The sequence below is a fragment of the Oryctolagus cuniculus genome, chromosome 10 (assembly GCF_964237555.1).
Source record: "Oryctolagus cuniculus chromosome 10, mOryCun1.1, whole genome shotgun sequence".
NCBI classification, from domain to species: Eukaryota; Metazoa; Chordata; class Mammalia; order Lagomorpha; family Leporidae; genus Oryctolagus; species Oryctolagus cuniculus.
The window spans coordinates 442,171-458,327 of NC_091441.1; the positions used below are offsets into that span (position 1 = coordinate 442,171).

The 16,157-nt window shown below is 60.8% G+C and overlaps 1 protein-coding gene across 4 annotated transcripts in view; it reads right to left on the reverse strand.

Annotated features, from left to right (window-relative positions):
- The window catches only part of CTDP1 (CTD phosphatase subunit 1), a 45,480-nt gene that overhangs the window by 10,832 nt on the left and 18,491 nt on the right, over window positions 1-16,157 (reverse strand). For 3 of the 4 annotated variants that reach the window (XM_051840466.2, XM_051840464.2, XM_051840467.2), the window contains exons 8-11: window positions 13,800-14,813; window positions 12,072-12,213; window positions 11,000-11,212; window positions 3,504-3,660 (exon numbers count right to left, since the gene is read on the reverse strand). In XM_051840466.2, the coding sequence (XP_051696426.2) occupies window positions 3,504-3,660; window positions 11,000-11,212; window positions 12,072-12,213; window positions 13,800-14,813 (1,526 nt within the window). The remainder of the gene's footprint in view (window positions 1-3,503; window positions 3,661-10,999; window positions 11,213-12,071; window positions 12,214-13,799; window positions 14,814-16,157) is intronic. The other variant, XM_051840465.2, reaches the window with a different exon arrangement.

The following is a 16,157-nucleotide window of genomic DNA, read 5'->3' on the forward strand; positions in this document are numbered from 1 at the left end:
CCGAGCCTGCCAAATTCACCCCACGTCTCCAACAGCTGTCTGCCAGTGGCAAGGCTCAGAAGGCCAACCTGCTGCTGTCACAAGGGCCACCCCAGACGTGGTTCACCTCTGCTCCCCAGCCTGCCCCGTCGTGTAGCACCAACTCTGGGCCCCAGACGTCGGCCTGAGTGTGCAGCCAGTGCAGAGTTAAGACGTGGCTAAGGACCAGGCAGCCTAGTGGTTAAGACGTCTGTGTCCCATGCAGGAGTGACTCTACTGTCCAGCTTCCTGCTGTGCACCCTGGGAGCCAGTGGCGTTTGCTCCAACGACTGGGTTTCCTCCCCCGCATGGGAGACCTGGACGGAGTGCCCGGCTCTCCGCTTCAGCCTGGCCCACCTGGTCACTGCAGGCAGCTGGGGAGTGAACCAGCACAGGGGCTGGCACTCTGCCTCTCAGAGAGATTCCACAGTGCGTTCTCTCTCAGCACCCTCAGGTTTCCCCGCTGCCTCTCCAGGTGGAGGCCTACGTGGCACGGAGAGCTCACCGAGGCCATTCGGCGTGCAAATCCTGGACCCGACATGAAAAGCAAATGCTGACGGGCAGCACCGGGCGGCAGCTCTCTGGCCGTAGATCCCATGGCATCCTCTTGCTAGGATGTCACCAAGCTCCCGGCAGCCAGCTTCCCAGGGCTGGGACTTGAGGCCACTCTTCAAACGCGGTCCTGACACGAGCTGCCTGGGAGCCCGTCGTGTGGCAAGGCCCTTGCCCCACTCAACATTTCCACGGGCTTGAAATGGCAGGTCCCATGGCACCGCAGCTGCAGTCCCCTGTGGGTCCCAATCCCAAGTCCTTGTCGCTAAAGGAGCGTCCCTGTTCACCTGCCCCTGCCTGTACCCAGAGCAGGCAGAGTCCACGACAGAACAGGGCTGCGGTCTGAACAGGGGCAGGAGTGACGACACCCAGCTGAGCAGGGCTGCTCACAGGATGCCCGGTGCGTGCATTTCCTGAGGCTGCTATGACCGCAGCCACACTCTGTGGCTCAGAGTTCTGGAGGTGACGGGTCCAAGAGGAGTCCTATGGGACGGGAATCAAGGCATAGGCAGGCCTAGATCCTGCCAGGGCTGCAAGTCATGAGCTGCTGGACCCTTCCCCATCTGCACATCCTCCTCTGCCTTCCTCCTTCCAGCAGAAGCAGCCTGTGCCCAGAATCCTGGCCGATGGCCCCACCCCGAGGTCCCAACTTAATCACAGATGCAGGTGCCACACTGACAGGTGCTAGGAGACACCAGGGCCAGCACTGTGGCACAGTGGGCTGAGCCTCCACCTGCGCCACCGGCATCCACATGGGAGCCAGTTCCAATCCTGGCTGCTCCACTTCCAATCCAGCTCTCTGCTACGGCCTGGGAAAGCAGCAGGAAGATGCCCAAGTGCTTGGGCTCCTGCAACCGCGTGGGAGACCTGGAAGAAACTCCTGGCTCTTGCAGCCATTTGGGGAGTGAACAGCGGATGGAAGATCTCTCTCTCTGTAACTCTGCCTTTCAAATGAATAAATTAATCTTAAAAAAAAAAAAAAAAAAAAAGGAGTAGCTGGTGCTGTGGCTCACTAGGCTAATCCTCCTCCTGCGGGGCCGGCACACCGGGTTCTAGTCCCAGTTGGGGCGCCGGATTCTGTCCCGGTTGCCCCTCTTCCAGGCCAGCTCTCTGCTGTGGCCAGGGAGGGCAGTGGAGGATGGCCCAGGTCATTGGGCCCTGCACCCGCATGGGAGACCAGAAGCACCTGGCTCCTGCCTTCGGATCAGCGCGGTGCACTGGCTGCAACGGCCATTGGAGGGTGAACCAACGGCAAAAGGAAGACTTTTCTCTCTGTCTCTCTCTGTCCACTCTGCCTGTCAAAAAAAAAAAAAAAAAAAAAAAAAAGTAAACATAAAACAAGCGTCCCTGTCAAGGAGACACGTCAAGTGAGAAGAGACAGGGGTGAGTAAGCCCAAGGGGGTTCAGCTGTGTCCTCCTGAGACACAGGGGAAACAGACGTGACGACAGGAGGGGCAGCCACGGATGACACGGGCAGGCAAGGTGGACGTGGACACATGGGGAGGTCAGCACATCCTCCCATCGTGTGCCTTCACTCGCCTCTCCCTGCAGCACCCACACCACTGGCCCTTCACTCCTGCACACCACCCTCGCCGTGGCCTGCAGTGGCTGCGACCCACGGCACCCTGGTGTGGCCTGCTCTCTCCCGTGGGCCCAGGCCTCCCTGGGAATCTGCATCCAGCACAAACTCTGTGGCCTCATCCCCTCTGTAAAGCACAGCCCCACTGCTCAGTGGGACCCACCCCTGCAGAGCTTCCCTCCCTCCCAGCACCCCCTGTTCTTGGAGAGCCACGGCTGAGGGCTAGGGCTCCTACTTCTGAGACAGAAAGAGGGGTTGTGGGACCCACCCCTGCAGAGCTTCCCTCCCTCCCAGCACCCCCTGTTCTTGGAGAGCCACGGCTGAGGGCTAGGGCTCCTACTTCTGAGAAAGAAAGAGGGGTTGCTTTCGGAGGGCCTGAGGTGCCACGTGCACGTGAGGCTTTTGTTTCTCTTTAAGATTTCAATTCCTGACGTCACATGGATAATCACAGATGTCGTCACACAGGGATCATGCAGGCTGCAGGCCCTCCCTGACCTGCCCAGGAAACTGGATGGAAACCTCGGTGTGGCGCAGCCAGCTGGGAGGGGTGAGCTCCTGGGGCAGGCCGCCAGGCCCAGAGGTGAGTGAGCAGGCGCAATGCTGCGCGTCTGGCCGAGGCGGGGCCCTGGCAGGAGGCAGCACCCCAGGGGGGTGGCTGGCCATCAGGGCACTTCCGGCTGCTGCTGGAAGGCAAAGCTGACGGCTTTCCTCCTCACGGCACGGACGCCACCAACTGGACGCGTGGGTGCAGCTGCTGCCAGACGCAGGCTGGGGACTTGGAGGGGCACCCACTAGGGTGTGTTCACCGGGCGCTCGTGACCTGCTTCCCTGTGATGTCCTTTTAAAGCACAGACTGTCCAGGAAAAACACTTCAAACCATCTGCCGCTGAGGCCCCAGTGGGTGTGGCCTGTGGCCGAGAGGGGCGGGGCAATCACCCAGGCTGCAGTGCCCGTGAGCATCCAGTCACACCACACAACAACAGAGCCTACAAAATGATTTTCAGTTTAGTTCAGCTTTGACCCTAAGACAAAGCCCACTGCACCTGGTGCTCAGTAAAAACGGACTAGAGGTTCCAGTATCATCACTCCTACCAAGAAGCACCTGGAAAACACCGCCAGTCACCGTGCACACCCATGCTCTCGGTATGGGCTCTGCCGGCTCCCTGGGCCGAGCTGCTGCGTGCCGGGGCAGCGCCCCCAGCACTGCCCCGGACACCAGGAGCACCCTCTTCCATGAGCCAGGTGTCCTGAGGGCCGGAGGGGGACGGTGCTGCTCATCGGCTGGTTCACGGGGCACATGCACCTCTGGGGTGCAGGCGCCTGCCCGCCCGGGCCCCGCCCGCCTGCGGCTCACCTCTCTGTCCATGCTCTCTAAGTCTTCCTTGCAAAGGGTGTACAGTGGCATGGTCTCTGACATGCTGGGCTGGCGCTTTCTCCGAGAAGGGCCGGGCTGTTCTCCATCGCAGGCGTCGGGCGCAGCTCCACCAAACATCTGCTGTGGCTGAGCAGCTCTGAAACAGAGGTCACGGCCGGTGAGGAGACGGCGGCTGCCCCTCAGCACGCCCAACGCCGGACCCGCCAGGGCTCCAGAGCTCACTGCCTGGGCCAGGCCTCTGTGGACGCCGCACGACGTGCACACCTGCCCGCTCGGCTCAGCGGGTCAGAACCACGGCAGCCACGAGGGGAGAGGCACTTTTCCCAGGAGCCAAGTGTTGCCTGCCCTCCAAAGACGGCCAGGAGGGCCAGTGGACATAAAACAAAGCCGAGCAGAACAAAAGCAGCGGTGACCGTGACCGGCTCACATCGCACCGGCAGTGCCGGCTCGCCCCGGAGCAGCTGCAGGACCACCGTGCGCCCACCTCGCCGCCCTCCCCATGTGCCAATCAGCTTCCCTCCCCTGTGAGGGAACCTCAGAAAGTTCACGGCGCACACAAGCCTGAAAATCCGCACACGCACTTCCCACGGCTTCTTGGAGACTCCACGTGTGAGTGCGTGTCAGCAATTACATTCATTTCTTTTCAAAGAAGATTTATTTATTTTGAAGAGTTTCAGAGAGGCAGAGGCAGAGGTAGAGAGGGAGAGGTCTTCCATCCATGGGTTCACTCCCCAAATGGCCACAACAGCTGGAGCTGGGTTGCTCTGAAGCCAGGAGCTTCTTCCGGGTCTCCCACACGGTACAGGGGGCAAGGACTTGGGCCATCTTCACTATCTTCCCAGGCCGTAGCAGAGAGCTGCATCGGAAGTGGAGCAGCCGGGTCTTGAACTGGTGCCCACGTGGGATGCTGGCACTGCAGGCAGCGGCTTTACCCACTACGCCACAGCGCCGGCCCAAAACTCATCTTTTAGCTCCACTGTCCACGACTTTCTCAAGTGCCCTTGGAAACGGCTTTGTGTGGACGCAGCCAGGCTTAGCACACCATGGCGCGTGCACACAACCACAAGGGCTCAGAGAACTGCGTGCACCCTCGCTGACGGCCGGCCGTGCAGCCCAGGGTTCCCACTGGGTGGGAGCATGGATGGAGCGGGGGCCGGCTGGTGGCACAGGCCACAGACAATGCAACGCTTAACGGTGCCGACGATGGGGAGAGTTCGTCCGCATCGGACCCGCAGTCACAGGACTAGGAACCATTTGTAGCGGCCACAGATGGTATACAGTTTAAGCTCTGCCTGTGGCACTGTCATCCAACATGGCACCAGTTCAAGTCCTGGCTGCCCCACTTCTGATCCAGCTCCCTGCTAATGGCCTGGGGAAACAGCCAGAGAGGGCCCAAGTCCTTGGGTTTGGTTTCTGCCACCCATGTGGGAGACTTGGGAGAAGCTCCTGACTCCTGGCTTTGGATCAGCCCAGCTTTGGCTGTTGTGGCCATCTGGGGAGTGAACCAGCGGATGGAAGATCTTTCTGTCTATAACTCTGCCTCTCAAATAAACCTTAGAAAAACAAACAAAAAACCCCAAACAATTCTATCAGCTACCCAGAAAGCGGCGAAGTGCCAATCTCCAAGTATCTGAAAGCCAGACCCTGGACTCCTGCCTGTGGAGCTCCACTCATCACAAGTTTTACAGAGCTCTGTAGCCTCAGCCTGACCCCCACAGCTCTGATTATGAATACAAACGGACTTCAAGAAGCAAACGTGGCCTCTCTTTAGGAAGGTTCTCCCCTCCTGACCACACGTTGGGACTTCTTTATCTGCCCCAAACCAGTAAAGCAGGACAGGTTGGCTGCCAGGCACAGTTTGCAAAATCTAGAACACGTCACTCATGTTTCTTTTTAACTTGGAAAACAGTTATTTTATTAAAAAAGTTTTTTTTGTGTGTGTGTTAACATGTAATGAGTTAGTCAATGACTACTTCTAAGAATCTTTTAGTTGCTTGCAATGCCAACATCCCGTCAAGAGCGCTGGTTCAAGTCCTGGCTTCCAATCCAGCTCCCTGCTAATGCGCCACTCACATGGGACACCAGGATGGAGCGCCGGGTTCCTGGCTTCAGCCTGACCCAGCCCTGGCCGTTGCGGCCACTGGGGGAGTGACCCAGAGGATGGAAGATCTCTCTCTAAATAACTGCCTTTCAAATAAATTTTAAAAAAAGTAATGGCTGAATGTTGCAAATTTAGCAAAAGATACAAACTAATTCGAGGCTGAGTGAACTCCGAACAAGATAAACTCCCCAATCTAAGACGTGTCCTCATCAAACTGCCCCTGAGGACAGAGAAAAGCTGAACACCGACAGCGATGCAGCCGCAGGAGGGGGGGCTCTGATGGCGACAGGCCTCTCAACCTGGAGCCAGGACGCTGACAGTGGAGGAAAAGTGGGCGCAGCCCCACCCACAGCAACGCGGGGCTCCCGGGCCCTCCTCGCCAGCAAGGGGCAGTGGCCAGGTCAGCAGGGGGCCCCTGCCCTTGGGCATTCTGAGCTGTGTTCTATCGTCCAAGCAAACGCCAAGCAAGCAAAGGAAAACAGTAAGAGTAGGAATCAATGAAGTTGAAAACAACGGAGGGAAAACCCCAGCTGGGATTTGGATAAAACTGCCGAAGCTCCAGCCACAGAAAGACGACAGAGCACTCAAGTTTCCAGCATCCGCGTGAAGGCCAGGGCCTCATCACCAGCCCTGTAGACAACCGCGGCTCAGCCCACACAGCTCTGGCGGCTTAGGTCCCAGGATGCAATTCCTCCGGAACGCAAGTGCAGCACCCAGCAGGAGTGGCTGAGACGTGAGCGCCCCTGCAGCTACCGAGGGTAGGCAGCCAGAAATGAAATCTCTAGGAGCAGACCCTCTCCCACGTACCCCAAGCCCGCCCGGGGGTGCAGACGGGACTGGCGCAGTGAGGCATGAAGAGCCTGCAGCGCCGGACCCCAGTGCCGCACCAGCTCCACCCTGGCTGCTCCGCTTCCAGGCCGCCTTCCCGTCCTGGTCGAAGCAGCAGCACACGGTCCAGGTACTCGGACCTGTGCCACCCATGTGGGAGACACGGGTGTAGACCTGGCCTAGTCTTGGCTGTTGTGGCCATTTGGGGAGTGAACCAGCAGACAGAAGATTCTCTCTCACTCTGCCTTTGAAATAAATCAGTCTTAAAAAAGCGCACAAAGACAGCACAAACTGCAAACACTACAGACTCACAGGCCCATCAACGTGAACACAAACTTGCTTAACAGAAATGTACACCAGCTCCCTGCCGACAGCCTGGGAGAGCGGCGGTGATGGCCCCGGGGATCCGGCTTCTGCACCCACTTGAGACCTGGAACAAGCTCCTGGCTTCGGCTTGGCCCAGTCCCAGCCATACTGGCCATTTGGGGAGTGAACCAGCAGATGGAAGCCCTGTCTCTTCCTCTTTCTCTAACTCTGCTTTTCAATCCATTAATTGATTAAAAAAATGATTTAGTGAAAGTCAAAAATGGCCACAAACCAGGGGGCTGGTGCTGTGGCACAGTGGGTAAAGCCGCCGCCTGCAGTGACGGCATCCCATATGGGTACCGGTTTGAGTCCTGGCTACTCCACTTCTGATTCAGCTCTCTGCTATGGCCTGGGAAAGCAGCAGGAAGATGGCCCAAGTCCTTGGGCCCCTGCACCTGTATGGGCGACCTGGAGGAAGCTCCTGGCTCCTGACTTTGGATTGGCTCAGCTCCAGCTGTTGTGGCCATTTGGGGAGTGAACCAGCGAATAGAAGACCTCTCTCTTGGCTGGCGCCGCGGCTCACTAGGTTAATCCTCCGCCTTGCGGCGCCGGCACACCAGGTTCTAGTCCCGGTCGGGGCGCCGGATTCTGTCCCGGTTGCCCCTCTTCCAGGCCAGCTCTCTGCTGTGGCCAGGGAGTGCAGTGGAGGATGGCCCAAGTCCTTGGGCCCTGCACCCCATGGGAGACCAGGAGAAGCACCTGGCTCCTGCCATCGGATCAGCGTGGTGCGCCGGCCGCGGTGTCCACTCTGCCTGTCAAAAAACAAAAAACAAACAAAAAAGACCTCTCTCTCTCTTTCAAATAAATAAAATTAAATCTTAAAAAAACAAAGGCCACAAATCAATGGAGCAGACAGGGAGCCAAGAACGAGACCCCACAGCAACCCCAGCAGCAGCAGGCACAGGCACGGCACAGCACGGCACAGCACGACCACCACCTGCAGCCTGCGTGAGACGCACGTCTGACAAAGATGAACTGGAACGGGTCAGACTCGCGTCTGAGACGTAGAACTACGCAAGTGAACCTGAGAGAACATCTTCGGGGCCTAGGACGAGGCTAGAGCTAACAGACCTGACACTATGTAATGCATAGAAATGCCGAGAGGGAACATCACAGAATGCAAACACCTGGGGAGGAGAAGGCGCTGCTCGCCGGCCACACCCCCGGCCCAGGACTACTCCCTACAGCACGAAAGGACACAAAATCAGCAACAAAACCCCAATGACTTCATTCAGAAAACGGGCAAAAGACAGAGTGTTTCACCAAAGAGGGGAACCAGCGCAGGCGAAGCTATGGAGTCCCACACCTGGCAAGGAAGTCAGATCTCAGCCCCGGCCAGCGCTGCACGCCCAGGGCCGGCCACGGCCAGCGGCCACTTGCAGGCTGCTGGGGAAGAGACGGGACAGGAGACTCGGCACAAACTCGGCCACGTTACCCATGAAAACAGACGCTTACTCACGGCTGGGAGCTGGCGTCCTTCCCAGGGGACCACAAGACACACACGACTATCGGGAGAATGGAGGAAGCACCGAGCCCCAGCCAGCAGGGTGAGCCACCTCCCCGACCTGTGCCGACGCAGGCAGCCAGCTGCAAAAGGTGACACGGGGCTGACTCGGGCGACAGCATTCTTGAGATGAACAGATTGGTGGTGGGCGGGGTCAGGTGGGGAGGTGGCTGGGAGGGCAGTGGGAGGGAGCTGGTCCGATGGGGGCTCAGGTCCTCTGGTGAGCCCACAGGACTCCGCCATCAGGCCACGTGGGGGAGGGGCCCAGGGTCTCTCCTGTTCTGAGTTCACGCAAACGTCACATGTCCACTGGTGACCCAGTCACACGCCTCTCAGCATCGATGCCGTCCCCGCAGGGCACACGGTGTGACCTGTGCGCCTGGGAGCCCAGCGCCCGAGGGCGGGGCCTGCCTCCTTCCCCTCTGGACGCCCCCATCTGCTGGCTCCCTTCCCACCCCCGGCAGCTGCAACCTCTCACGTTACTGTTGCCGTGGGCCTTCCACACTGTGTCCTGGAGCACGGCCTGCAGACGCCCCCAGGTGTCCTGGCCGACAAGCCCAGGAAGCCTCCACACTCCACTCACCGCGCCCTCCGGGGAGCCAGACCAAGCAAGAACAGCACTGACTCAGCCCCTGAAGCCCTGGCCTCAGGACGCCGAGTGCCCTGTCACAATGGGCCCTGTCACAGAGTTCCAGGCGTGGCCAGGATGGGGGAGGGGCTCCACCTGTGTGTCCTGTGCAGGCCCCCTCCCGGGGGTGGCATCATCTGGACAGCAGGCCCTGCGTGGGGTGGCTCCTCCTGCAGCCTATCTGCCCTCCAGTGGAGACCTGTTGCAGGCTCCTGGGTAACCACCATGGGCCAGGCAGGCATCTCATAAAACCACGCATGTGAATTAGGGAGGCCTAGGCGTCAATGAAAGGAAACAGCTGGCACCCTGCCATCAAGATGAAAGTGCTGGCTCTCCCCACGTCGCTGAGAAAAGCTGTGGTCCATCTAGCCCACGTGAGGGCGGGGTCTGAGCAGGGCTGTGACCGAGTCCCACAGGCACCCTGGGTGTCCGGCCCCTCCCACGTCCAGTGCTGTCTGCAGACTGTGGAGGAGGCTGGGGCGGGGGCATAACTGGGTCACCTCATCCATCTCAAAACAGCTCCGAATAAGCAGTGCCGACACTCATTAACTCTGCTGCAGCTCCCGGGCAGCGAGAGAGCGGGCAAAGGTGACTCACCCCCCACGGCAGAGCAGGGGGCAGCACGTGGCTGGACACGGCAGGGCCAGGCAGCAGTTACACGACTGACACGGCTAAATGAATCACATCATGGGGGGGGTGCGCCCGAGCCACTCTGAGTGTCGCTCCTCATCGCGAACCTGGCAAACACCCCACACACATCTCCACCAGGCGGGGCCACAAAGGACACGGTTCAGGGAGGAGTGGCTGGGGACCTGCTCACCCACGCAGGCTTCTCCCCCGGGAACAGACGAGGAGGACTAGACCCCAGCAGAGAGAACGAGGACTCTGGCAACACAAAGGCACGCACGCAGGTGAAGGCCGGGCGGCTGTCGGGAGGCCGCCCTGAGCAGGAGCCACGAAGCTGGTGAAAGCGAGATGGCTTCCCGGCTTCCCTCACGTGGCTGTGCACACCGCACCCCCACACCCGTGGCACTGGCACCCAGCCTCAGCAAGCAGGGAGCTCCCAGTCACATCCTGCTGGGCAAAATAACTGATACCGTCCATCAAAGCTAAAAATACAAGTGACCTTTAAGTCGGCAACCCACTTGCGGAAAGCGACTCCATGGCCGGGGCCACAGCGGACGCCACATGGGAATAAACACCACACAGCGGGTCACAGCAGAGAACTCAAGGCCCACTTCAAGCAGCTGAAGGAGAGGCGTGCACGCTGCCACGGGGCCTGGCCATGGCAGGAGGAGGAGGGCAGTCCCCTCCACAGCTCAGACCACACCCCAGCTCGTCCTTGAAGGGTCACTGGGGCTGGATGCACACCACGCGACCACGTCAGGAAGAGGAGGAGGGCAGCCCCCTCCACGGCTCAGATGCACACCACGGGGCGCAGGCTAGGTGGGCCTCTGGGGACTCACCCTCAGCTTAGGCCCCTGGGCTGCAGCTGTGGCGACTCCCAGGCGCCTGGGGGTTCTTACAGTGCAAGTGGACACGTGGCCATGTGTTCACCACAGCAACTGAAAGCTACGGCCACGACCCACACAGCAGAGAACCTACTGCAATCTGTGTGCGCATTCCAGGGCTACTCCCAGGGTGGCCTGTGGCCGTCCTGTCCCAGGTTCCCCCTGGGGACAGCTGTCAGTGCCCCCTGAGTTCACCAAGGCCTCTTGTCCTCATGGTCCTGTTCACCACCTGCTACTCTGCCCTGCGCAGCCTGCTCTGGGTGTGTGGAAGGGGATGATGTGGCCCACGATGCCCAACACTGGGCCTGTGCTCTGAGCTCTCCTGGACCCTGGTTCCCACGGCCAGCCTAACAGCCTGGTTTAGGGACCAAGACAGCACAGAGGGAAGGCCCGGGACTGACCCATGGGAGGTGCTTCTGGGAGCCCTTGGCCAGCAGCCCACTAAGAGCCTGGGACGACCCAGAGCCTTGGACTTCCTTGTCCACGCGACACCCCAATCCTAGCAGGTCAGGCACCAGTCGTGAGCACCACCATTACCTGAAGGAGGAGGAGGGCTCCCCGTGGGGGGGCAGCGAGCTGCAGGGCGCAGGCCCTGGGCCCTGGGCGCCTGTCCTGATGAGCTTCCCTGTTTTGGAGTCGTAGATCCGAACCTCAGGGCCAGGCTGGGCCTTGGCGTGCACAGGCGCCGGGTGAAACATGGCCGTCGGAAGCACGCCCTGCTTGTCCAGAGAGGCTGCGGGGCTGTTCTCCCTGTGGACAGAGGGCACGAGGCTGTGAGGACTGAGGCAGGGACACGGACAGCAACAGCCACTCATGCACATCAACTAGAAGCCCCCCAGCTTCTGACAGAACTTCTAGAACACAATAATGCGCAAACCAAAACAATGCTTCACCTCCTGGGTGGGGCGGCTGCACCCAGGGCTGGCTCCCCGCTGCCCTGCGTGTCTCTGGCCCCACAGGCCCTGACCCTGGACCTGGCAGTGAGGCGGCTGCACCCAGCTGGCTCCCCCTGCCCTGCTGCGTCTCTGGCTCCGCAGGCCTTGACCCTGGACGCGGTAGCCAGACTGCTGACTGACGAGCAGCTGTCGCTCTCAGCAAAGCAGGCCCTCGCTGCTTCCACCTTTCTCAGGACACCGACTCCCTCCATCTCTGTCCGGCCACCCCCGGGCTCTGGTCCCAACTCCTAGAATGATTTTCAGGGACCCGTGTGTGATTCCGACGATCCCAGCGGAGCCAGCTCAGGCCCAGGAAGAGCCCAGCTCAAGTCGCGAGGAGGAAAAGCGAGTCCACTTTCCTGCCACTGCTGCTCGTGCCCGTGCTTCTGAGGCTCATCTGTGAATCGGCGGCCTGGGAAACCAGCCGTGGGGTCACCTCGCTGAGGGAGGAGGGAGAAGGGCGAAGGCCAGGCAGAAGGTGGGCGGGGACGGCACGGGTCCTACATGGATGCCCACCCTCAGCGAGGCGACCCTCTCCAGGCCCTGAGACTCGGGCTCCCATCGCTCAGCCAGGGAGGGAGCAATGAAGTCAGGCCCGGGAGGCTGGCCTGTGCTGCGGTCACCGCGGCCACAGGGACCAGGTCCTGACACGGCGGCCAGGCTGGGGCACCCACCGCGGTGTCTTGGCGTCGTCGTCCCGGAGCGGGAAGAGCTGCTCCTCCACCTTGTCCCAGCGCTCCAGGCAGCTCCACAGCCAGTCGGGGTTGACCACGTGCAGGTGCCGGCACTCCTGGGCCTGGCGCACCTTCTCTGTGCCTGTGAGAGACATGCTGGGTAGGCCTCCCGCAGCAGCGGGAGGCACGTCGGGCACACGCAGGCAGGCGTCCTCCAGAGCTGCCACTGCTGTCTCTGCACGTGATGTCCCAGCAGAGCCGGCCCTCGCCTGCACCCTAGCCCCACCCTGACCTCCTGCCCCGCCATTCAGTCCATCAGCAGGCCCTGTCCCTTCCCCAGCTGGGTCCATTCAGGGTCCTGTGCCCCGGATCTGCCTCCCGAAGACAGCTGGGAAAGAGCCGCCCGGCCCAGCTGGACTCTCTTCCCTTCTCACCCTCTTCTCGCCACACCCCTGGTGTCCCTCAGGCATGGCCTCCAGCTCCCCCTGCATGGCCGGGCAAGCACACCTGGGCCACCTCCCTGCTGCCAGTCTCCTCCCGAGGCCACGCCTTCAGCTGCCCACACTGCCTCCCACCACCATTGCTCCTCAAGAGCCTTCCCCGCACCTGGACCCCCACTCCTGCTCTGCCTGCCCACTCCCCAGCCCCGCGGGCAGCAGCCAGGAAGCGGCAGATGGCCGGCCAGGTCGGGCTTTGTCTCGGAGAAAGTCCTGCTCACCACCAAGACTCCAGAGGAGAGACAGGACAAGGGCTGTGTCGTCACGGACCCCAAGGAAGCATCTCAGGGACAGACAGGTGAAGAGGTAGGGTCAGGAGCAGGCAGAGGCTGCATGAGGTCGCCGTGCGCATGCGTGACCCGCAGGAGGCCCCTACCACGCCCAGGTCGGACGCCCCGGGAAGAAGGCACCCCACTGCCTGGAGGAAGGTGCCAGGCTGGGTTTCCTCTGGGGTGGAGCAACCACCGGGCCCCACAGAGAGGCTGCCCCGACCTCCACACAGATCTCCCGCTGATCTGTTCTACCGAGAGGAGGACCTTCCTGTACATGCTTTGCCAAACACGAGTCACACGGGTGCACTGTGCCCTGGCCCCTCAGAGGCAGCCCTGCGTCACGGAGCTCGGCTGTGCTCGGCCCCCGACTGCAGGTGCAGCCTCACGGGAAGCCCTGACTCACAGGAAAGAGAGGCACCTCACGTGGTCCAGGTACCAGCTGCCCAGGGCAAGTCAGGTGTGGCGAGGGGTGTTTGCTGTGTACGCATCGGCACCCCTGGGGTCAAGGTGACTGAGCTCCGGCTGCGCTGCCCAAGGCTGCTCTCCCTGTGGTCACAGCACAGCCCCAGCTGCGAGGGTCCCGTCCATTTGCTCGGGGAGAAATCTTGCCTTTACTTGCTTTGCCCAGAGGACCGAACCGTGTTTACCTGCCAAACCGAGAAGGGTGCGACGGCCCCCAGCCTTGTCCCTCTGCTGTGACACTGGGATTCTCCACCGCCCCCCAGTCTCACTGCACACTGCTCTGGACACAGCACCCCAAGGCAGGTGCTCCAGAAGCACAGGTGGCGACAACACGTGCACCTGATGGTCACACGCGTGGTCTTCGAGCGACACTGTCACCAGAACACGGGGCTCAGCCTACTCCCGGCAGTGGCGCTCTGAAACGCACTGCACTGAGCCCAGGCCAACCTGGAGGAGCAACCGCGGTGGGGCTGGGCCCTTGCGCGCCCAGGACTTACCTGCCCGCGCCGCGATCAGGTGGGTGGCTCTGTCAGGGGCGTCAGGGTTCAGCACCAGCCGGGTGAGGATCTTGGCTCCCAGCGCCGTGGCGTGGTAGTGCTCCCGCGTCTTCTCGATCGGGAAGTTCGCCGGGTGCAGCCCGCTGAAGGTGATGACGACGCCCGCCAGCACCTTACTCTTGAGCTCCGGCACGATCCTGCGCATGTCTGGGGCTTCCTCGACCTCCCTGTTGAGGTACCGGTCGTATCTGGTGTAGTAGTCGGCGTGCACGCGGGCCAGGATCTCCTCGAGGTGGATGAGGTGGTCGTCGTCATCCACGTCCTCCTCCTCCTCCTCCTCCTCCTCCTCCACGCTCTGGTCCAGGGACTCGCCCGCGGTGACGCCTGACTGCTCGCTGTTCTGCGACTCCGTCTCGGCCTCCTTCCTGTCGGCACAGCCGTTGCCCAGGCCGCAGAGGCTGCCCCGCTCGCTGTCTTCCGGCACGTCCAGCACGCTGGGCGGGGGCTCTCCTGTGTGGCCGGTGCCCGGGGGCTTGCCTCCGCCAGGGTCGGGGGCCCCTCCCTGATGCAGTACTCTCACTCCATCCTGGGGGGGCCTCGGCTTCTTCCGGCCCCTCTTCTCACCTTCCCCACCAGAGGCGGAGGCGTCCGACGCGCTGCTCTCACTGTCACTGGACAGGTCAAAGTCCAAATCTGTGCCCGGGGTGCCCTGAGTGGGCTGTGCTGGGGTCCGACCACCCTGCCCACACGACCCCTGCGGCCCGGGAGCTGCTGGCTCGTGGTTGCTGGCAGAGACAGGGGCAGGGGCCCCGGCGTCCTGGTCATCGGCCTTCCCGAGGCGGGGCATGGCGCCTTGGGGACAAGCACCCAGCACGGCCTCGCCGCCGTTCAGCTCCCTCGTGGGCTTCGGGAAGCCGCCACTCGGCTCCACCCCAGGAAGCTGCCTTCCCTCCTCAGAGTCCTTCCCGGGCAAGGCTGGTTCTGGGACATCAGTGCCTTTACAAGAATGGTTGGCTACAGGTGTGTGCAAAGGAGAGGTCACCGTTACTCCACAGCAGGCATCGCCCAGGTGCTAGAGCACAGCGCACACCCCCAGCCGCCCGCTTTCTCCTGGCTGTGACTGCTCAGGTCTGTTTCAGGAGGTGCAGGACTAACTCAGTGCCTCAAAGACTTTATCTGAAAACTTCAGAGCTCCAGAGACCCCGAAGACCCCAGTGACAATCTTCCCAGCGCAGACCCCAGCCCCAGGCCTGACAGGGCTCTCTGCCTCTCAGGAGTGGGGCTGCCACGCTGCCTGTGTCTAAGGAAAATGGGCGGAGCCAGCACTCAGGGTTTGAAAGTGCACTTCCACCTTTACTCAACTAAGAAAATGCAGAAGGCAGAGCTACCTTAAAAAAATCCAAGTTGGAACCAAATACTATCCTGGTTTTCAGTATTAAAATTCCAGCCTCGGGGCCGGCGCTGTTTCACAGAAGGTTAAGCCTCCACCTGCAAGGCCAGCACCCCACACGGGCGCCGGCTGGAGTGCCGGCTGCTCCACTTCCCATCCAGCTCCCTGCTAATGTGCCTGGGAAAGCAGTGGAAGATGGCCCAGGTACTTGGCCCAGTCATGGCTCTCACAGCCATCTGGGGAGTAAATTAGCAGATGGAAGATCTCTCTTTTTCAATGTCTCTCTTTGTAACTCTGACTTCCAAATAAATATATAATACATCTTTTTTTTAAGATTTATTTATTTATGTGAAAGAGCTACACACAGAGAGAAGGAGAGGTCTTCTATCCGCTGGTTCACTCTAATTGGCCACAACGGCCAAAGCTGCACCGATCTGAAGCCAGGAGCCAGGAGCCACTTCCAGGTCTCCCACGTAGGTGCGGGGGCCCAAGGACTTGGACCATCTTCTACTGCTTTCCCAGGCCATAGCAAAGAGCTGGATCAGAAGTGGAGCAGCCGGGTCTCGAACCGACGCCCATACGGGATGCCGGCACTGCAGACGGTGGCTTTACCTGCTACGCCACAGCTCCAGCCCCAGTATAATAAATCTTTGAAAAAACATTTTGGATAAATTATGTTGAACCTTATTAAAGTAACAGGAGGTTGGGGCCTGCGCTGTGGCACAGTGGGCTAAAGCCCCGGCCTGCGTGCCTGCATCCCACCTGGGCGTGGTTTGAGTCCTGGCTACTCCACTTCGGATCCAGCTCCTTGCTAATGGCCTGGGGAAGCAGTGGAGACGGCCACATGCTTGTGCCCCTGCACCCGTGTGGGAGACCTGGAAGAAGCTCCTGGCTTTGGCCTGGCTCAGCCACTGTTTTGGCCACTGGGGGTGTGAAACCAGCATAGAAGATCTCTCTGTATCTCTGCC